This window comes from Bufo bufo, chromosome 4 (genome assembly GCF_905171765.1).
Source record: "Bufo bufo chromosome 4, aBufBuf1.1, whole genome shotgun sequence".
NCBI lineage: Eukaryota > Metazoa > Chordata > Amphibia > Anura > Bufonidae > Bufo > Bufo bufo.
The window spans coordinates 568,767,454-568,789,863 of NC_053392.1; the positions used below are offsets into that span (position 1 = coordinate 568,767,454).

The 22,410-nt window shown below is 45.6% G+C and overlaps 1 protein-coding gene across 1 annotated transcript in view; it reads right to left on the bottom strand.

The window, feature by feature from the left end:
* Nucleotides 1-21,139, bottom strand: part of RHOQ (ras homolog family member Q) — a 34,389-nt gene extending 13,250 nt beyond the window's left edge. Inside the window, exons 1-2 of the mRNA XM_040430319.1 lie at nt 20,681-21,139; nt 14,354-14,412 (exon numbers count right to left, since the gene is read on the bottom strand). Of these exons, the coding sequence (XP_040286253.1) occupies nt 14,354-14,412; nt 20,681-20,822 (201 nt within the window). The 5' untranslated portion in view covers nt 20,823-21,139. The remainder of the gene's footprint in view (nt 1-14,353; nt 14,413-20,680) is intronic.
* Nucleotides 21,140-22,410: the final 1,271 nt, after the last annotated feature.

Genomic DNA, 22,410 nt, shown 5'->3' on the forward strand with positions numbered 1-22,410 from the left:
ATTTAAAAGCGTAGTCATTCAGCAGGGTCACCCCTTAGCACAGACCTCATATGCTTTAAAGGGGTGATCCACTCATTTCCTATTGATGGCCTAAAAACAGCTGATGGTGCGGGGTGGTGACCTCCACCCATCAGATAATGATGGTCTATCAGAAGGATAGGCCATCAATAACAAAATCCTGGACAACGCCTTTAAGGAAAATCCAGGTTTTCTATAAAGAAAGCTTAATCAGTATATAAATTAAACATTTTACAGTCGTCTAATATACTTTGGGTTAAATGTATCTAATCCCTGAGCAAGAAATATCGCGCCAAAATGTAATTTTGCTCAAAAACTTGCTTAGCTAGGTCAATGAGGTATGCTCCATATTTATCAGTTGTGACTTAAAGGGGTTGTCCTATGAAAAATATTGTACATTTTTCAAACCAGCACCTGGATCTGAATTCTTTTGTAATTCCATGTAATTAAAAAATATGGAATAATGATTGGGGAGATATCTGTATCCATGAGAGGTACAGGGCCAGTTCTAGTTTTGTTACAGATTGTCATATATGATGTCTGATTTTTATTTTTACATCAATCGTGGCATAATCCCTTTAAAAGGGTGTTTTTATACTGATGACCTATCCTCTGGATAGGTCATCAGTATCTGATCGATGAGGGTCCAACACCGATCAGCTGTTTGAGAAGGCACCAGTACTCGCAGTAGCGCCGCGGCCTTCTCTCAGCTTTTCCTAGACCATGTGACATCAGTCACACGGTCTAGGCGCATCTCAGCCACATAGAAGTGAATAGGGCTTAGCGAGATACCAAGCACAACCGCTATACAATGTACGGCGCTGTGCTTGGTGAGCACAGAGAAGGCCATGGAGCTCACAAGAGCGCCAGTGCCTTCTCAAACAGCTGATCTGCGGGGGTCCTGGGTGTTGGACCCCCACCGATCAGATACTGATGACCTGTCCAGAGGAGAGATAAATGGTATTACTTACCGGTAATTTGATTTTACAGAGCCCATGACAGCACCACCGGAGAGAGGAGGATCCGCCCCACAGAGACAGGAAACCTGCAGAATAAAACGGGCGGGCATACTCCTCCTCGTCAGTGAGTTTTCCAAGTATCGGAGGAAGGCCGCCACATGAATTAGACATGCATTTTGTATACAGGGAACATATATTATATATATTCTTTTTTTTTTTTTTTTTATAAAATTATTACTTTTTTTTTTTTTTTTTTTTTTTCTCTCTGCACACCCGTGTAATAAAGAAGAACCATCAGGGAGGGAAACCCAGGGTGCTGTCATGGGCTCTGTAAAATCAAATTACCGGTAAGTAATACCATTTTTTCCTATCGCCCATGACAGCACCACCGGAGATTTACTAGAGTAATCCATAAGGGTGGGAAGTAGAAAGAAGAACCCCTTTACCAAAGGAAGGATCACCAGAAGAGTTCAAGTCCAACCTATAGTGCCTAAAAAAGGTCAAAGGGGAAGACCAGGTCGCTGCCTCACAAATTTTCTCCATTGGAACAGAAGACCTCTCAGCCCAGGAGGCAGCCACTGCCCTGGTTGAGTGGGCCCTTAGGCCCCCCGGGGGAGACAACCCAGATGAAAGGTAGGATAAGGAGATGGCTGACACGACCCACCGAGATATAGAACTCTTTGAGGCAGCAGAACCTTTGTTTCTCCCTTGAAACTGTAAGAAGAGTGAGGAAGATTTTCGCCAGGAAGAGGTAGAGGACAGATAGGCCAAAAGGGCTCTCGACATCCAGACAGTGGAGAGATTCTTCTTCCTCAGAGGAAGGATTTTGACAGAGAGTGGGAAGAACAATCTCCTGAGAGCGGTGGAATTTGGAGGCGACTTTTGGAAGAAAAGCCGGGTCAGGACGGATGATAACTTTGTCCTCTAAAATCAAGGTATACGGAGGGTTGATGGAGATGGCCTGGATCTCCCTAATCCTCCGAGCAGAAGTCAAGGCTATCAGAACGGATAGCTTTAGGGTAAGGTGCTTAATCGAAATAGAATCAATGGGCTCAAAGGGAGGCCCAGACAAAGCTTTTAATACCACCTCTAGACTCCAGGGGGGGGCTTTTGGAACTACCACCAGGGAAGACCTCTCCGCAGCCCTAAAAAACCTGGCAACCCAAGGGCTACCAGCTATGTTCTGATTAAACAGAATCGACAGGGCAGAGACCTGAACTCTCAGGGTACTGACTGATAGACCCATTTCTAAACCTTTCTGGAGAAACTCAAGAATAGGAAGCAAGGGAGCAACCCTAGGTAGGCTCCTTAACTGGATCTGGGCAAAATTTAAGAATTTATGCCAAACTCTGCTATAGATCTTTATAGTAACCTCCTTTTTACTTTTTAGCAGGGTAGAAACCAAGGCATTAGAGAACCCTTCCTTCTCTAATAACCACCTTTCAAAATCCAGGCCGTTAAATGTAGGCTGTCTACAGCTGGATGTCTCACTGGTCCCTGGCTCAGAAGGCCCCGGACCGTCGGAAGCACCCAGGGATCGGCGATAGACATGGTTCGGAGTCCCGTGAACCAGGACCTCCTGGGCCAGAAGGGCGCGATCAGGATTACTGTGGCCCGCTCTTCCCTGATTTTCCGTAAAACTCGGGGAATCAGGGGAAGAGGGGGAAAGGCATAAGCCAGGCGGAAATTCCACTCCTGTGTCAGGGCGTCTATCCCACAGGGGGATCCCGCTCTGCTTAGGGAATAGAACCTGGCCACCTTCTTGTTTGAATACGTGGCAAACAAGTCGATTTCGGGAACTCCCCAGAGATCTACTATCGTCTGGAAAACAATGGGGTCTAGGGACCACTCCCCCTGGGACAGGGTATGGCGGCTCAGAAAATCTGCCTGTTTGTTCTCTACCCCTCTGATGTGGACTGCTGAAATCGAGGTGCATATTCTTTCTGCTAGACTCAGAGTGACATAGGCTTCCTCCATAAGAGCCCTGCATCTTGTCCCTCCCTGCCTGTTCAAATAGGAGACTACAGTCCTGTTGTCCGAAAGGATCCTTAGGTCCTTCCCTTTTATCTTCGGAAGGGAGGCCCTCATCGCAAGGCCGACTGCCATTAATTCTTTCAGGTTGGAGGACTCTACTTTTTGTAGGGGGTCCCAACGACCCTGGAAGGAGGTTCCTTGAATGTGGGCACCCCACCCCCACGGGCTTGCATCTGTAGTCAGGCACACCAATCTTCCTGTTTTCCACGGGATCCCCTGGACGAGATTTTCCGTATCCAGCCACCATGATAGTTTCTGTAAGGTCTGGACTGAGATCTCCATTTTCGCATTCAAGGACCGGCTTTCCTTCCAAGCAGACAGGATTTCCCACTGTAAGGCTCTGGAGTGCAGCTGAGCCCACCTTACTCCCGGAATACAGGATGTGAGGGAGCCGAGGACCGACATTGCTGTTCTTACTGAAGTAACCGGTCTCCGGGTTAGATCCTGGATCTTGTCCTGGATAACTACTACCTTGCTTGTAGGTAAAAGGGTTTTTTGGAGAGAAGAGTCCAGTATTAGGCCTAAAAAGGTCTGCCTCCTCGATGGACGGGGTCTTGACTTCTCCTCGTTTATTATCCACCCTAACCTGTTCAGGATAACCCGGATCTCTGATACTGCCCAGATGCATGCTTCTTCTGTCTGACCTACTATTAAGAAGTCGTCCAGGTAAGGGACGAAGAGAATGTCCTTTTCCCTTATGTGGGCTGCTACTTCCGCCACTAGTTTTGTAAACACCCTTGGGGCCATGGAAAGGCCAAAGGGTAGAGCCTGGAATTGGAAATGCTCCAGTTGACCTTTCAACTGGATGGCCACCCTTAAAAACCTCTGGTGTTCTATTGAAATGGGGACGTGGTAGTATGCGTCTTTTAAATCGAGAACGGCCATGAAGCACAATGGATAAAGAAGATTGATTGTTGATCGTATTGTTTCCATTTTGAATCTTTTGGGCTGAATGAACTGATTTAATCTTTTCAGATTTATAATGGTCCTGAAAGAACCGTCTGGTTTTTTTACCAAAAAAAGTGGAGAGTAGAATCCTCTGCCTACTTCTTCCTTTAATACTGGGATCAAGACCGATTTCTCTATTAAATTCAGCACTTCTGCCTGTATCACTGATTTCCCTAGGACTGAAGGGGGGACTATGGTTGGAAGGAATCGGGCCGGAGGGGACTGAAGGAATTCCAACTTTAACCCTTGGCTGACTGTATCTAAAACCCACGGACTTAGGGAAATTTTCTTCCACTCCGTTAAGAAGCCCTTCAGCCTGCCCCCAACCGGAATCCTGGCGTCATTGTTGTTCAGGCTTTCTCTTGTCTGCGGAGGACTGGTTAAAGAAAAAATTTCTATTTTTCCTCTGACCTCTGAATCGGTCCTCCCTAGTTCTCCTATCCTGTTCCTGGCTACCCCTAAAGGGACGAAAGGACCGACTAAACCTATTTCTGCTAGAAAAGGATCCTTGAAACCCCGGAAACTTTTTCTTCCTGTCTGCCGCTTTATCTAGCAGGTCGTCCAGACTTGGACCGAAAAGGTATTCCCCTTCACATGGAACACCACAAAGCTTGGATTTAGAAGACATGTCTCCAGACCAGCCCTTCAGCCAAAGAGATCTCCGTGCAGAATTTGACAAAGCCGCTGATCTGGCCGCCAATCTAACTGAGTCGGCTGAGGCATCTGCCAGAAAGTCTGCTGCCTTCCTAATTGTAGGGAGGGAGGCTAATATCTCTTCACGGGGGCATTTATTTTTTAATTGGGATTCAAGCTCATCCAACCATACAATAAGAGACCGGGCCGTGCAGGTGGAGGCTATACTAGGCCTAAAGGAAGAGGTAGATGCCTCCCAGGCCCCTTTCAGAAAGGCATCCGCCTTTTTATCCAGCGGGTCTTTCAAGATTCCCGTGTCGTCAAATGGTAGGGCCGTTTTCCTGGAAACTTTGGATATAGCCACATCTATCCTAGGTGCCTTATCCCAAGACGCAGAATCTTCCTCTTTAAAAGGATATTTACGCTTGAGACTCCTGGAAATAAATACCCTCCTATTGGGTTTTTTCCATTCTCCTTTAATCAGAGCTGATACATTCCTATGCACTGGAAAGGTACCATGCTGCCGGGACTCCAACCCCCCGAAACATAATATCCTGAACTGAGCGGGGCTCCCGAATTTCTTCTATGCCCATAGTCGAGCGAATAGCCTTAAGGAGTTTCTCGGTGTCCTCAACCGGAAAACAGGGTCTCCCCCCTATTTCTTCTTCCCCTGACGAGTCCTGTGACGAGATATCAGAAGGACCACATACTGAAGAAGGGATCTCACCCTCGTCTGACGATGGGGGTTCTCTGGAAGGTGCTCTGGTTTTAGGTTTCTGCCATTTCTGGGCTACCTGGGATGCATTAATCTCAGAGCGCACCAACGTCTGCAAACACTTATAAAATGAGGGAGACTCTTCAGCCACCGTCCTATCTATACAGGGCTGGCACATCTTCTTATCCCATTCAGATGGCAAGCCCTTGCTGCATAACGCACATTCTTTATTCTTCTTCTTTGCCCCCACTTTCTTGGGCTTAGCTGGGGCAGGAACTGTGGGATCCTCAGATCGCTTCTGAAGGCTTTCATCCTCCATGCTCTAGCCGGAAAAGACGCCGGGCCGACAACTCGTGCACCTCTCATAGGCGCCTGCAGATGACGTCACAGCCGGCGTCATGTGACTTTAGGAGCGCTCCACGGCCTACTCACAGCCGGAGCCGCTCCTCTTCCTCCCCCTGGTGGTCAGCGTTCTTCCTCCGGCGCCACACATGCCGCCGTCTCCCCGCATACTGCCGCCCCCTCCGGAGCTCAGATGTGCCTCTGCTGCAGCTTCCAGGATCGCAGGTAAGTGGGGGACCCACCGGAGGGAAGGATCCAGCATGTCGCTCTGCAGGCTTCCCATCAGAGACAGGAAACCACACTGACGAGGAGGAGTATGCCCGCCCGTTTTATTCTGCAGGTTTCCTGTCTCTGTGGGGCGGATCCTCCTCTCTCCGGTGGTGCTGTCATGGGCGATAGGAAAAATAAAGTTTTGGAAAACCCTGGAGTAACATCTGGAGTGATATTTTTAAAGATGTGCCAAATTTATCAAACGACGTGCATAAAAGATTCCCTAATGATAAATTTGCCCCTTTGGGTTTCAATTCCTCGTCATTTTTAAGATATGTTTGCTGTCAGTGAATGAGAACAATCTAGTTTACATTCACCCGTCCTTCTCTCAGCCGTTAGGCTACTTTTTAACTTGCGCCAGCACGGTCCGGCATGCTGTTTCGGCGGGGGAACAGACTGCCAGGCCCTGCTGCCACAAGTGTGAAAGTAGCCTTAGGTGGATGCAATTGTAACCAGTCCAGACCGATACATTGTAATGACCCCCATGTTGGCTCACTGTATCCACTTTTCAGCTGAGAGCAGGATGAGCTATGGAAAGGTTTGTGGTTTGTGTTTTCATTCACTGACTATGTCTTGAAAATGGTGGAAAACAGGACCAGAAAGCCCAAACATTGTGAACCCAGAATGGGGGTTCTTTACATAAGGTGCGGGTCCCTAAGGTGGGAAAGATATATATTGATGGGTTATACATTTCACCCTACGATCTCCAGGATTGGCATCGGTTCTCCGATTCTGGATGCACACGTTGAACATCCATTCAAAGCCAACAAACCTAATATGCAGAAGCAGAAGCATGAATTACGTCTGCATCCCATGGCAATAATCAAGCCTCAGCGATCTGACATCAGCTCACACAGAACAGAGAGGACGCATCTTAATGGCCATTTTTACGGTTTACTCTTGTAAAGAAAACCAGTCTGAACTTTAATGGGCAGTAAATAATCAAGGACAAAGCGACTGGAAAGCTGAATGCTATTTGTAGAGTGACAGTGACTGATGCCACGACTAAGGTTACTGCCCGAGGCAGATGACTGAATACTCGTGTAGATGTAGGGTCCCCAGATCGGCCAGGAACGCCTTTACTCACTTACACATAGCACATCTGGTGCCTTCAAAGCAGGGATGTACAACCTGTGGCCCTCGCTGCCATTTTGTGCCAACCCCCAACTATCCAGTCACAACATGCCAGTTTGTGTCTAGCGGTTTCTCATATATATTCTTCCATTAGATGGCAATTCTGCAAGTATAACCAGCACCTATCAGACATTTATGGTGTAAATGATTGATATGCCATAAAAACGTATTTAAGACACCCCCGGAGTCTGACTGTATGGCCTCCTACCAGAAAAGGTTGTGCATCCCTGCTTTAAAAGGGACTTCCAGTTTATACGCAGGGAAGGAAGGGGTTAACAAGTGCTGCCTGCAATGCACTCCTTAATGAAGCACTCCCACCAAAAATGTTATTCTCCGACTGTAGAACGGTAAATGATGTAAATTTTTGTGAAATTTGTGAGTTATAACCTCCCTTCTGATCCTCAGCTGTGTCATGTGACCAACACTCTGATCTCCAACTGACACAGGACAGGAAGTCAGTTACTTCTCTACGAGACTGACATTGAGGTTCCCATAGGAAGAATAGAGAATCTGGCTTCCTGTCCGCACATAAGATGCTGTGTTATTTGGAGAGTCAGAGCCATGGTCACATGACACAGCTGAGGATCAGAAGGGAGGGGATTACCTTTACTACAGGTTGCATCATGTACTGTTCTAACCAGTCAGAGAATAACAATTATTGTGGGAGTGCTTCTTAAATGAGTAAGTTGCTTCTTTATTGGTCACAAGGGACGAGCTGCTGCCCACCCACAGAAAGTGAAGAGACCAGTGCTGCAGAAGGGCGAGTAAAGAAGCTGGCAGTCAGATTTAGGGACGATTCACATGCTTCACAATTGCTGCAGATTTGCAGTCCATATTCCGAATACAAAATTTGCACAAATGTATTCTCCATGTGCTGTCTACGTGCAGCTTATTGTGTGCGAATAAAGCCTAACAGGCAAACAGGTTTACTGGGTCAAAATATACATTTTTTACTCCTTGTCCCAGCAGGAGGTTAGCCAGGGCTCAAAAGGAAGAGCACTGGGGTCCTTAGACTTTCCACCATATCAGATGTTGAGGTCTCCACCAAACAGCTTCCCATATCTCAACTTCTGGTCCACATGTGTGTGACCTGGGCCATTATGGGGGCAGGTGGAGCACGATTTTGGGTTAACTGCAGCTACGCCAATACTTTTAGGTTTGAAGCCTGTGATTTTCCATGTAGCAGCATGCCTCTTTGGTTTGTCACATGCTCCGAATGCTATACGATTATAAGACATCACAAGCTGGCAGCTCTTACTTTCTGATCCTTAAATCAGAGACCATCTGCTGTATGTGTGGTTTATAGAGAAATTCAAGTCTAGCCTCCCTCTCCGAGCGACACAATCCGCTACGGCCGAAAATAAATGCTGGGCGCAAGTCCAACGTTTAACCATGAAAGGCCAGCGGTAAGTGCTACATGTATGACCAGTATTGTGTGGACTGGATAGACTGGTAACCCTGTGCAGGAGAATTCAGTCTGTGCCGAGCCTGTAAGAGACCAGGAGCAGCAGAACGTACTGAACCATAATGCTGAGTAACCCGAACACAAGCGGAGGAGACAGGAACATACGTCAAGATCATCACGCATCAGAGGGACGAATCCAGCAGAAACCTACACAGCCAGCAAAATATCTGCAAACTAAACAGAGTATCACCAGACAAGCTCATCCACGTGTCCAAGGTCGGAGAGGACTTCAGAAAACCTCTGTATATGTGGTATACACAGAGCTACAACCATGGAAATTGTCACTTGTGGCGGCATAGTAGAGGGAAACCAAGTCACAGGTTCCCGCAGCTTAAAGGGGTTGTCTCACTTCAGAAAATGGCATTTATCATGTAGAGAAAGCTAATACAAGTCACTTCCTAATGTATTGTGATTGTCCATATTGCTTCCTTTGCTGGCTGGATTCATTTTTCCATCACATTATACACTGCTTGTTTTCTTACGACCACCTTGCAATCCAGCAGTGGTGGTCGTGCTTGCACACTACAGGAAAAAGCACCAGGCTATGTACGCTCCCACAGTCCTGGCCCCCAGAGAGGCCGGCGCTGTTTCCTATAATGTGCAAGTACGGCCACCGCTACTGGATTGCAGGGTGGTCATAAGCCCTGGAAACGAGCAGTGTATAATGTGATGGAAAAATGAATCCAGCCAGCAAAGGGGGCAATATGGACAATCACAATACATTAGTAAGTGCTTTGTGTTAGCATTTATCATGTAGCTAAATTGAGACAACTCTTTTGAATCCGCCATAGAAAACGGCCCTTTACTGAAGCGTAATCCAAAACACCAATGATTTCAGCTTGAAAAGGTTTTTTTAGGCTAGGTTCACACATAGTCTTTTGGGACAGATCAGCAGATTTATTGCAAAGATTTCTGCAACTTCATACAGTAAAAAACACATTTACACATGGAATTACAAAAATTTCTTACACGAGTTGTTAAGGATTGCAAGGGTCCATTCACACGTCCGCAAAATGGGTCCGGATCCGTTCCGCAATTTTGCGGAACAGGTGCGGACCCATTCATTTACAATGGAATCGGAATGTGCTGTCCGCACTTCCGGATCCACACTTCCGTTCCGCAAAAAAATAGAACATGTCCTATTCTTGTCCGCAATTGCAAACAAGAAAAGGCATTCTCTAGGAGAGTGCCGGCGATGTGCGGTCCGCAAAATGCGGAACGCACATTGCCAGTGTCTGTGTTTTGCGGATCTGCAATTTGTGGACCCTAATATTGATGCCTATGGCAGATCACTGGGGGTCCAACTCCCAGCACCCACAAACGATCAGCCCATTCAGGTCAGGTCATCAACATTACATTCCCAGAAAACCCCTTTAACTTGGCCATATGCATAATATTGTGTGACTTTCTCCTGATGTTGGGAGGGAAGAACAGTCAGCCACGGGAGCACGTTGTGTCAGTGGAGAGGTGGGAAGAAGACACTGGCAGACACCTCTGACGGTTGCTTTTTTCCTACGAGAATACAGGATTGGGCAGGTTGAAAGTCAACATGCCCAATCCTTTGTCCAGAGGTGACTGTCAGTGTCTTATCCCCCTCTCAACACTGAAAATACATGAACGCTTAGCCAGACCAACTGTGCATGGGCTACATGAGAAGAATAGCTGGGTAGTTGACAACAGTCCCAAACTTGCAGAGACTGTCTCTAAACTGCATAGACAATCCCAGCAAATTTGGGCTGTCCTGGGCTGAAAATGGGTGGGGCTTATTTAAAGGGCATCTGTCAGCAGTTTTGTACCTATGACACTGGCTGACCTGTTACATGTGCACTTGGCAGCTGAAGGCATCTGTGTTGGTCCTATGTTCATATGTGCCTGCACTGATGAGACAAATTAAGTTTTAATATATGCAAATGAGCCTCTAGGAGCAACGAGGGCGTTGTCATTACACCTAGAGGCTCTTCATTCTCTGCAACTGCCACTCCCTCTGTACTTTGATTGCCAGGGCCAGGCGTGATGACGTTTTCACTGCCTGGTCCTGTCAATTAAAGTGGAGAGGGTGCGGCAGAGAGAGCAGAGCCACTAGGTGTAACGGCCACAGCCTAATTGCTCCTAGAAGCTCATTTGCATATCTTAAAACATCATTTTTCTCTGCGATGCGGGCAGATATGAACATGGGACCAACACAGATGTCTTCAGCTGCCAAGCGCACATGTAACAGGTCAGCCAGTGTCATAGGTACAATCTGCTGACAGATGCCCTTTAAGCTCTGCCTAAAAATTGGGTCTTCCCAGATGAGTTTGGGGAGGTTCCCATGGGTGAGGCTTCAATGCAACAAATTTAACTACAAAAATATTCCTTGGTATTTAGCTGTCAGCCAAACAGGAGCGGCTTTACCCCAAGCGTTTATATTAGTATTATTAGCACTTTTTATTAGGATTGTGAATAGGAAATCAAATGTGCAAAACTGTCTGTTCTCCGTGCTGCCTTCATACACAGATTTCTGGTGTAGATACAGCATTTGTGTACATACACAAGAAACCCGCAGAAGGTCCTTCTACCCTCACCACCTCTTCTGTTTCCTCTAATCATTATCAGATATACTCTCATATCAAGCACAGTGAATAAAACAGCATTAAATGTCAAATCAAAGGGCGCCTTCACACGTGGTGGATTTTTTTGGCAGAAAATTTCTGCAACTGAAAATCAGTTCCTTTCATCGGAACGGGGCTTGCAGAAATCCATGTGCTTGCAGAGATATCCATGTGCTTTTCAGTTGCAGAGATAGCTGTGCAGTGGGCCAACACCTAGCTAAAGTTATGGCCAACTTAAAAGCCCTTTAACATGGTGCGATGATCAAGGATGAAAGTCTGGAAGAACTACCATTCGCCCTGATCAGTACCGCATCTTTTATGCAGTATTAAAAAGAAACTTTTAAGGGGTGAATGTCTTTTTATTTTCTTGCTTCTGTAAAAATGGATAATACAACATAAACATATTGTCGAGAAAAGAATGTATTATTATTATCCATTATCAATTCTGGCTTTGTAGAACAGAAATATTGAATAAAATGTTGAATAAAAAAAAAATATATAATCTTTTGTCGTAGCACATCTCGACATGTACACAAGGGATGTGCAGCTAACAAATGCAAACTGCATGGGGATGAACGATCGTATTGACGATCGTTCATCCCTACATACTAATGGAAATAGGAAACAACATGCTACATCATCAATGGGCTGAAAATCTTCCAGTACCAAAGGACCCTAGGACAATTACAAAAAAATGAAGTCTTTCCCCCTCTACATCCCCCTTGGTAACCCTACAGCACTTACAATCCCTCTGTCCCTGCACTGGCAAGAAAAATACTGTACATTCCAATATATATTCATTATATCCGAGGATTGGCAACCTCGCATTATGCAATTACAACTTATATTCCAGCCTTGAATCAATGCCAGTGCTTCGAGGAACATCACCGGAGAAATCCACTTACTACTGATCGGCTGCCATCCTGAAACTGCTGTAACATAAGAGATACATGAGCGCAGCGCATTTCAATATGTAAAGCCCAGCAATTCAGATAGACTGAACGTCTGCGCTGTATAATCTGCCCTCCGATGGCACAACTGCTCAGTGGAGGGTGTAATCGGCAACGAAAATGAGATCCGTGTATGCATTTGAAATCGCCGTTTCCACTGCAGCGCGTAATAAAACATTCTTCGAATACAGCGACTACAATGACAGATGGCACAGATTAAACAATATACCATGGACGCGGGTACAGAGTCTAATTTCCATGGACTGGTATGTGACAAATGCATCTGACATTAAAAGGAATACTCCCCCTAGAATGTTAATTCGCCACTGCTGCAGTCTCAGCTCCGAGGTGGCAGCTTGTGGTCCATTATCTGAGATAAAAGCTTTAACTTTGTCCAACATTGGTTCTACGGTTAACAAATGTAAAACCAAGTTTTTTTTGTAATATGTCTTCCTTATTTAGGCAGCTTTTAGTGCAGTATAATTTAAAGAAATGTGGGTGAGGTCACCTTCTGCAACAGTCAGTTTGAGGGGGCCGCGGCACTTGTGTGAGCACTCCGGCCTCTTCATTGCTCACACTGGCCTGTCTGCCTGCATGCTTACTAGTGGCGGTGCAGGGTACTGCAGCTTCGTCCTCTGAAGTGCAAGGCCCCATGTAAACAATAAAAAGTCCATTGCGCTTGCACGAATGACGGGGCCCCTTAAAAGGGTTCTCCGGGAATTAATAAAATGTAAATACTTAAATATTACTTTATTATAAATATACTGTATTCCCAAATACCTTTCATTAGTTATAATAGCTCGTTTTGTCTAGGGAACAATCATTAGGAGAAATAAAATGGCTGCCGTCTTATTAGTACAAACAAAACCTGTCCTAATCACACAGTAGGACAAGTTACTTCACAACACTGAGCTAAAGAGCTGCCTCATCCTCCTCTCTGCTCTGCTTGTCAGGGATTATGATCTTCCGCTGAATCTCTGTAGGAATGGAGTTAATGGGGAGACATGAAGTAGAGAGAGAACAGACAGGACAGACTGTGGTAATGGAGACTGTATACAAGTGCTGCTGCTCATTAGCCGTACCCACCGCTTGTCTGTACTTTATGTCTCCTCATTAACTCCATTCCTACAGAGATTCAGCTGAAGATCTTATCTGCTGTATTCAGGATCAGAATCTCTGACAGCAGAGCAGAGAGGAGGATGAGGCAGCTCTTTAGCTCAGTGTTGTGAAGTAACTTGTCCTCCTGTGTGATTAGGACAGTGGCCATTTTATTTCTCCTGATGATTGCTCCCTAGGCAAAAAGAGACATTACAACTAATTATTTGGGAATATATTTATAATAAAGTAATATTTAAGTAATTTTAGTAATTGTATTTTCTTAATTCCCAGAGAACCCCTTTAAACAGATGATGTGCAGGGGTGCAGAGAGTCCTGAGGATAGCCATCAAAATCCTAAATCTGGAAAAACAGTTTAAGATAAATTCTCAGGGAGTTATACTGTATAAGCTTTGATCAGAACTACGACCATGCACTTATATCGACAGCCAAACTGCCTCCAATGCCACTGCTGACCCCATTAATAGTGCCAGCAGGGGACAGCTCTTGAACTGACAGTGCCAACATACTACCTATCAGGAGTTTACCCAGCCAAGATACAGTGCATGGCTGTGCTGTGGGGGTTGCCCTGGCTGTTCGACCTATCAGTGAGGCTGGCTCAGCATCGAATCCTAGAGCTAGGCAGGGATTTAAGTCTTCTACTCAGTGATTACAATTTGCCTGTGGTTTTGTGTATTCTGGCTCCTGCGCTTTGTGCTACTGTATCTAATTTTCCAGAAATCTGACTGTGGCTTGTTTTCTGGATTTGTCCCTCGTCTGCTGATTGGGCTTCTATTGATTCTCCTGCTATTCTGACTGTGGCTTGTTTCTGGATTAATCCCTATAGGGCTATTTTACACTATTTGTCGTAGCCTTAGCTTCCTACCAACTGGAGTGGTAAAGAAGACTGGTAGCAGCTTCTGAGTTTGCCGGCTGTGGTTCTGAATGGTGAGAGTTTCTGACACTACTCCCCCCATAAAGAACACAGCTATAGAAGTAAATACCGTAATTGAAATCTTGCTGTCTGCCACTGTCACAAAGAGGAGCTCACTGCATACAGATTTATTGCAGTCAATGGTTGTAATACAAATACACTTGCCACAGAAAAAGAACCACAGAATAATAAGAAAATATTAATCCCAAAAAAAAAAAAAAAACACACACACACACACACACACACAACTATGTATTATACTCACTTGTCCCGCAGTGTCATAAAGTCCAAGGAGGTATTGTCTCCCACCAACAGTGACGCTGACTGAAAAAAAAAAAACACATTAGGTTAGATAACCTAACATAACCCCAAAAAAAAAAGCAGAAAATATTTTTGCCAAACAGGTAGAACACAGTGACACATGCTATGCCACTTCATTATATATTCATTACAGTGCAGTATTACCGATTTCATTAAGATCACATTCACACAGAGTAGTCAAATCAAAAAATTAGGTCAAAATGCTGCAAAACTTTGCAAGAATGAGATTTGACTGCTCCATGTACCCTTACCATTGCGGTCAATAATATGCAGTGAGTGCTATTGAAGGTGCTGGTTAGCCGGGAGACACCACTTGGTTGCCGTTGCTTCGACCACATGGTGCCCCCTAGCCAATCAAGCCAAAAGACATTGGAAGGACGCCCCAAACTCCTACTGGATTACAGACTCCCATTGGTAAGGATAAGTATACACATACGATATTTAAAGTCATATACATTCATATAATAGTAAAAGAGAAGTCATGGCTAAACAGGTTTACAGTCTGAAGGGAACAAGAAATTGATGGCAAGATAAGACGTCAATGTCTGATTGTTAAGGGTCCATCTCCGGGACCCCAATGGTCACTTGAAAGAAGGGGCTTGGGCAAAGCACGACGCCCCCTTCAGCTTTTCTCCTACACAGAACCAAATCTTGACCTAGCCTTGTAGAGAAACCTCAGCACAGCCCATACAGATGAAAGGATGACCTCAGTTTTGTCCATGACCAACTGATGAAGATGTCAACCCAACATAACCTAAAAGAATACGTTTTTAAATCCGAATGTATTACTTTTTTAAGAACTGCAAATAAGAGGCTTTCTTGTAAATTGAGATGAAAATCAGATCATGTCAGAATTAAAATAATAATCTCTTTTAGACATTTCTGATCTGACAGTTATTTTTTTGCTTGGCACAGTATAACTGCTTTTGTGGGAGATGACACTACATGTCCACATACCGAGTCATAGACTGACTCAACGCTCTTGTCATCAGAAATTTAGAATATCAGACATGACACATAGTTAATAAAACAGCATATGTTCTAGCTGTACAAAGATTGATGATGCCAGTAAGATATAAGTGTCTTGAAGATTATCTAGTCACTATGCTATGGCAGTGGGAAGTCCATGACAGTCGGCACTACTCGCTTCTCTTTGGTCTTCATGTAGGATGTGAGGTCTGGGTTATTATCCTGCTGTTTTTATAAAACCTTCTCCACCAAGCTACAAACCAGGGGCTATAGCACATCTATGGAGAAAAGAATCAGATATATGTCCATCCAGTTTAACTTCCTATCCTGCAAAGTTGATCCAATCCTTCATGAGGTAAAAGCCAATTTTCATCCTTTTGGGGGTAAAAAAAAAAAAAATAATAATAATAATAATAATAATAATAAATAATCCTTCTCTACTCCAAATCTGGCAATCAGAATAAATCCCTGGATCATCAACTCTTCTCCAGAAATCTAGTGACTAGCTTCCACTACTGTTATGCCCACCACCTCCTCCAGATCCATAGTCTCACTGCTCTTACAGTAAAGAATCCCCTTCAATGTTGGTGTACAAAATTTCCTTTTTCAAGACCCAGAGGATGCCCTCTTGTTACAGCGACCGTCCTAAGTATGTATAGATCATGAGGGATCATGTTAACATTTTTTAATTGAATGTGGCTTCCGACCATCCAATTGAATGTAGCTCACAAGGTATCTGGACAAGTCGTACCTTGTAAGACCTTTGTAGTACTTGGCCCGTGCCAAGCATATGGCTTTGTTTACCTTCCTGAGAGGTGGTACAGAAACAGATTATTTGACACCTTTACAGGCTGGCCTTTTTTTGGTAGGACAATTGATTATTGGAGTGTTTTGTGTTGAAGTTGCTCCTCATGCTCTGCGTTACACCTTGGTCTTCTGGCAATGTGGTTAACCTTTGCTCCACCTGATTGTGTACATGTACATTGAAATATACCTTCATATTGTACAGTTTCCCAAAGGCAGAGATCCACTTTAAATAAGTCAATTCCAACGGATGGTTGTCTTTCTAAGTCTCCAAGAACAGACCATGTGCCAGCTGACAGCTTTCCTGGCAGATCAGACTCTTATGCGGAGCATGTGAGAACACTGGCTCAATGTCATACACTTGTTCCCATGATGGCCGGGCCAGAAGGTGCTCGGAATCACATCCTAATATAGCCTAGAAAGAGGAAGTTTCAGAAGAGCCAAGTACAATATAAGAGTAAGCTTTGCCTCAAAAGCATCGAAACATGGAAGGGGAGATGTTCCAAGAATGTCATCTTCAACTATTTGCAACTTTTTACTCAAGAGATGGTAAAGTAGTTCTCCAACTGGTTGTCACGCAGCCCCATTCTTATTAGTGCTCATGGACATCACAGATGGGGTCTCCCCATGAGGCCTCCTCTTTTATTTTCTTCTATTTTCCATTGCAAGGATCTGCTAACAAAGAGCAACACTCTTTCGGGCAGACCCCATTCGTCAATATATCACACGTATGGCCATTCGTCTAGGAAATGTGTGGTTGCACCGTCCCCAAGCTATTCACTCAGAGACTCCCATCTAAGCCAAGGGCTACACGACGACTTGGGTTGCAAGACATCAGGATCGCAATGTGTCACTGCAAAACTCATATCTAATGATTGTCAAAGTGGTTGCACTGCAGCCTGCGACTTGACATGACCCATGCGGCTTTGCCGTAATAGACCACAAGGCGCGACTTGCTTGCAGCCTGTCTGCCTTCGGTTGATTTTTCTTTACAGTGAAATCAGAATAGTCACACATCAGCAAGTCCACAATCAAACAAATTTTCTGGTCATGTGAATTGTCTGAGACCATGTCGTTTGAGCAAAGTTGTGCGTAGCCCCAGCCTTACATTATGCCCGGTACTGCAGCTCCAACCTATTCAAGTGCACGCGGCCGAATGTGGGATGACCTGCAGTACCGGCCGCATGTATGGAAGCCCATTGGGTATGGTGCAACAATCGAGGTGGTCCTGGTCTTCCTTCCTCGGGCCGGCACAGAACTGTCCTAACCGTGTACAGACATTGGGGGCTGATCTGAGGTCTGATGGGGGTCTGACATTGGGGTCTCATGTGATGTCCTGATACGGGGGCCTGATCCAGTGTCCTGATATTTATGGGGGTCTGATCTGAAGATCTGATATGAGGTCTAATGAAAAATATTGTTTTCTTATTTTCCTCTGAAATCGGTGCGAAAAATATGGTAGTCTTTTCAAACTGATAAGAATATGGCTTAAATGAGTGTTTATGAGGTCAAGAAATCAGAGATAAAGCTTCAAATGAGCTGTGAGATGACGAGACTGAGAAGTGATACTATGCAAACAGATAGATTTTTTAACCCCTGTACCTCAAAAATGGCTGAACATTTGTAATAAAACTAATTGGAAAATTATTATGAGTAAAACATAATCATTAAAAATTTCCCCAAAGGTGTACATAGCCTTTGTGTATGTTTATGGGGAGTCAGGAGAGATAGTGTGTTTAGATGACAGCTTTCGAAGGTGTATGGGCACCTTAGGAATCAGGAAACATCTTTATGCAGAACCCTCTGGAGATCAAAGTTCTTTCAGCAGGAATATCCAAATTAAAGGGTTTTTCTGGGATTTTTTAACTGATGACCTATCCTCCGGAAGCGCAATGCCTTTTCAAACAGCTGATCAGCAAGAGTCCCAGGTGTCAGACCCCCACCATTCAGATACTGATGATCTATCCGGTGGGGAAAAAAGAAAAAAAAAAACTCGGAAAACCCCTTAAAAGGGCTTTTTCAGGATTTAAGATATTCTCAGGATAGGTCATCAATATAAGGCTTCCGGCACTAGCGGCTGCCCACGACAGCTGATCGGTGCGGTTGCCAGGTGCCAGAACCATCTTAAAAGGGTTGTCCGTTTTTTTCTATTGATAACCTATCCTCAATATTAGATCGGTGGGGGTCCGAAACCCGGCACTCGCACGATCTGCTGTTTGAATGGAAAACAGCAATCGTGGGAGGGCTGCCTTCTTTTTAAACAACTGATCAGCGGGGGTGCCGGGTTTGGGACCCCTGCCGGTCCGATAGGTCATCAATAGAAAAAAAACGGACAACCCCTTTAAGGATAAGCCATCAATATATAAGTTGTGGAAAAACCCCTTTAAAATGTAGATTTATTCTGATTCCGGCCTAGACGACAACAAACCTAACCTAGGACATGATTCTGTGTATTCTCAAGCATAGATCAGCCACGTAAACAGTATCTGTCGTACGGACCAGGGATGACACGACTGGCATCACAGTCATCTTTATGGATTATCCCACTGCTTTCCAGGAAAGCACGGGGCGGAGGCAGAGAGCAGACAACAGGACTATTGTGCGTGCGAGGAGTGGGATGTCAGGGAAGCTAGAGTCAGCTGCCAAGAGCTAGGAGACTGCTCAAAGCGCCCAGGGGGCACTGACCTGGCATCATATGGCAAGGAACCCCAGAGCCCGCTAGTTGCTGCTGCTGCAGAAGCTCTTGTGTGATGAAATCAACAGGCCCCCATCTAATGTGCCCTTATGCTCTGCACACGCTGTCTTCCAGAGTACACTATGCCAGGTTATACGAGTCTAGTTCACTGCCAATCTTCTTTATGTAGACTTCTATTCAAAAGTTGTGCCCCGACTATCTGCCCCCCCCCCCCCCCCCCCCAACACCATGAGGTGACAAAAGGTGGCAGTCGATGACAATGTTAATTTCAGCGCTAGTCTCGGACAACCATGACGGTCATGTGAGAAATAGTCACTCGACTCAGTTTCCAAGAGTCGCACCACAACCCTGGCTAAAAGGGGTTGTCTGACTTCTGAAAATGTCATTTATCATGTACAGGCAGTTAATACAAGGCACTTACTAATGTATTGTGATTGTCCATATTGCTTCCTGTGCTGCCTGGATTCATTTTTCCATCACATTATATACTTCTCCTTTCCATGGTTACGACCACCCTGCAATCCAGCAGCGGTGGCCGTGTTTGCACACAATATAGAATAAAGCACCAACCTATATGGACTCCCGCGGTCTCGGCCACCAGAGAGGGAGGTGCTTTTGCCTATAATATCCAAGCATGACCACCGCTGCTGGATTGCAGGGTGGTCGTAACCATGGAAACAAGTAGTGTGTAATGTGATGGAAAAATTAATCCAGCCAGTAAAGGAAGCAACATGGACAATCACAATACATTACTAAGTGCCTTGTGTTAACTTCCTCTACATGATAAATGCCACTTTCTGAAGTGAGACAACCCCTTGAAGGCAAAGACTACAAGTAATCTGCCACAGTTCAGTGTATGGCAGGTGCCTATATGGGTCACCACGGGTGATTAGTCCCACTATGGGCATCACCGATCAAAACAGTGTCATAGATGGCGTCCATGGTACCCATGGCAACCAGTTTTGAAATGAAAGCTGAACAATGGTTGCTATGGGCAACAAGGACATATGATCTGTGGACCATTTGGATTCCCGGGCCAATTTGGGGTGATTCAGTGCACCCTCGTGACTCGTCGAGCAATGGTCGGCTTAAATTGTATACAGGCATCCAACATGGACGGTCAGCCGCCATGGAACCTTCTAGGAACCACACGTTGGTCCGTTACTGAAGACATTGTAACCCACAGAAACACAAGGAGGGCCACAGCCATAAAAATTGTTCTAAAGGAAACCATCAGCATTGCCCTGGATACACAAAAGCTGCAATCTGATTGGCTTCTGTAGGCAACAAGAACATATCGTCTGTGGACGATGTGGATTCCCAGGCCAACTGCAGGCGATTTGTGCCAAAAGTGGGGAAACAGCTAAAATTGCGCACATTCATCCAACCCTGACAATGAGCCGCCACTGCATCCTATAGCAATCGCCATCACGCTGTAACCCACAGGGAGGTCCTCGTCCATCAAAACTGTTCTAAAGGAAACCGTCAGCATTGCCCTTCGCCACCCAACACACCTGGATACACATACGCTGCAATCTGATTGGTTGCTAAGGGCAACGATGACATTGAATTGCCTAAGGTGAACATGGCGCGAAGGGCACTGACGGCAAAGTAAAAAAATATATAACTTATTTCGAGGCAAATTGCACAATCGTCATATTACACACAGGTGATGCACCCTCCGTACCCGCCGTAGGCGCCAATGCAAGACTGCGAAGACTGCCTACAAAGTTGTCCAATGAGTGGCGCCATACTCAGGTTGGCACGTAGCCCACCGCGTCCATGCGCCAATGTTCAACTTACCTGCATAGTGGTCGAAGACGGTGGGCACATACTCCTCCGGGAAGGCATCGTTGGCATAGCTCATGAGCAGGCAAGTTTTGCCCACCGCCCCATCGCCCACCACCACGCATTTCAGCATGCTACTTCCACTCCCATTCGCCATGGAGCCTCCTCATCTTACAGCCCCCAAGTCACAGAGCCCCCAATACCCTCCAGCCCAAAAGTGTGTGCCCCCGTCCCCAGCAGCGGCACAGACGACACAATGCTGACACTGGAGCAGCCGGGAAGTTTGTGCAGCGCATCTCCCGGTGTCTGTCCCCTGCTGGCCGGGCACACACCGAGCCTTCCTCCTGCTCCTCCTGTAAAAGAAGATTATTTCTTCCAAAGTGTGCACTTGTCCCCCCTCCCCCAACTTGTGAGGGCACAGCACTTTCCGGCGCTGCAGTCTCAGCCTAGCTTGGCTGTGGGGGGAGCAGTGCTGCTAATGTGCAGCTCAAGGGACCGTCTCCAAAGAGCCTCCCGCAGCCGCGGACGAAGAGGAGGACTGCCACATGTCACTGCTGCCAGCTGCTGCCTATACACACACACAGCAGGCTGCCATCTAAAGGGCATCCTGCATATGGTACAATGTATAACACTCACATGCTGCAGAGCATCTCCATTGTTTCCTGGATCATGAACCAATCAATCACAGAGGAAGAACTGGCTCAGCTGCAGCTTCACTTTAAGGAATTGTCCATATTGCAGTTTTCTGACACAATGGGGTAGATATCGTAAAACCGGCGTAAAGAAAAACTGGCTTAGTTGCCCATAGCAACCAATCAGATTCCACCTTTTATTTTTCAGGGTGCCTTTGGAAAATGAAAGCTGGACTCGGATTGGTTGCTATGGGCAACTAAGTTCTCATCCAAATTTCCGTTTTTCACAGACGTGTGCTGTCCGTATTTTCCACGGACAGCACACAAACCCATTTATTTTAATGTATTTGTTCACATTTCAGTTTTTTTTATGACCTTGGGTCAGTAAAGAAATCATGGAGACATGCACCACTTTGGTCCGTGATGCGAACCAAGCACACCCATTGAAGTCTAGGGGTCTGTGAAAATCACAAACACAACACGGATGGCATCTGTGGTGCGTCTGTTTTTCGCGGAAGCCATATAGGAAATGCTCTTGAAAATAATTTCAGCTGAGCAACGTCCATGAATTACGGATGACACACGGAGGGCAAAAACGGACACACAGACCAACCACGGACATCTTCTTGGATGATATACATACGCTTTTTTTCCACTGACGTGACACTAACAAATGTGGACGAGGCCTAAGCCAGTTTTCCTTTGCACCAATCTACCCCAATGTCACTCAGCATGTTGCTACAAACCTTCTACACATGCATCCTGAGGCCTGATTCTCATTTCCGACTTCAATCTGCGAAACACGGATGTATCGGGAGGTGCCTATGGCACCCGAGAGCGTCCGTTTTTCTTGCAGACCCATTTGGACAGAAATTGGACAAGAATGGTGATTTATCAAAACAGGTGTAAAGGAGAACTGGCAGTTGTCCATAGCAACCAATCAGATTCCACCTTTCATTTTCCAAAGGAGCTGTGAAAAATGAAAGGTGGAATCTGATTGGTTGCTATGGGTAACTAAGCCAGTTCTACTTTACACCAGTTTGTTAACTGTGTCCCGCCTATGTGCCCAAGTCAGGACAGAGCCAGGACGGAAAATACTGTTGTGTGAATGAG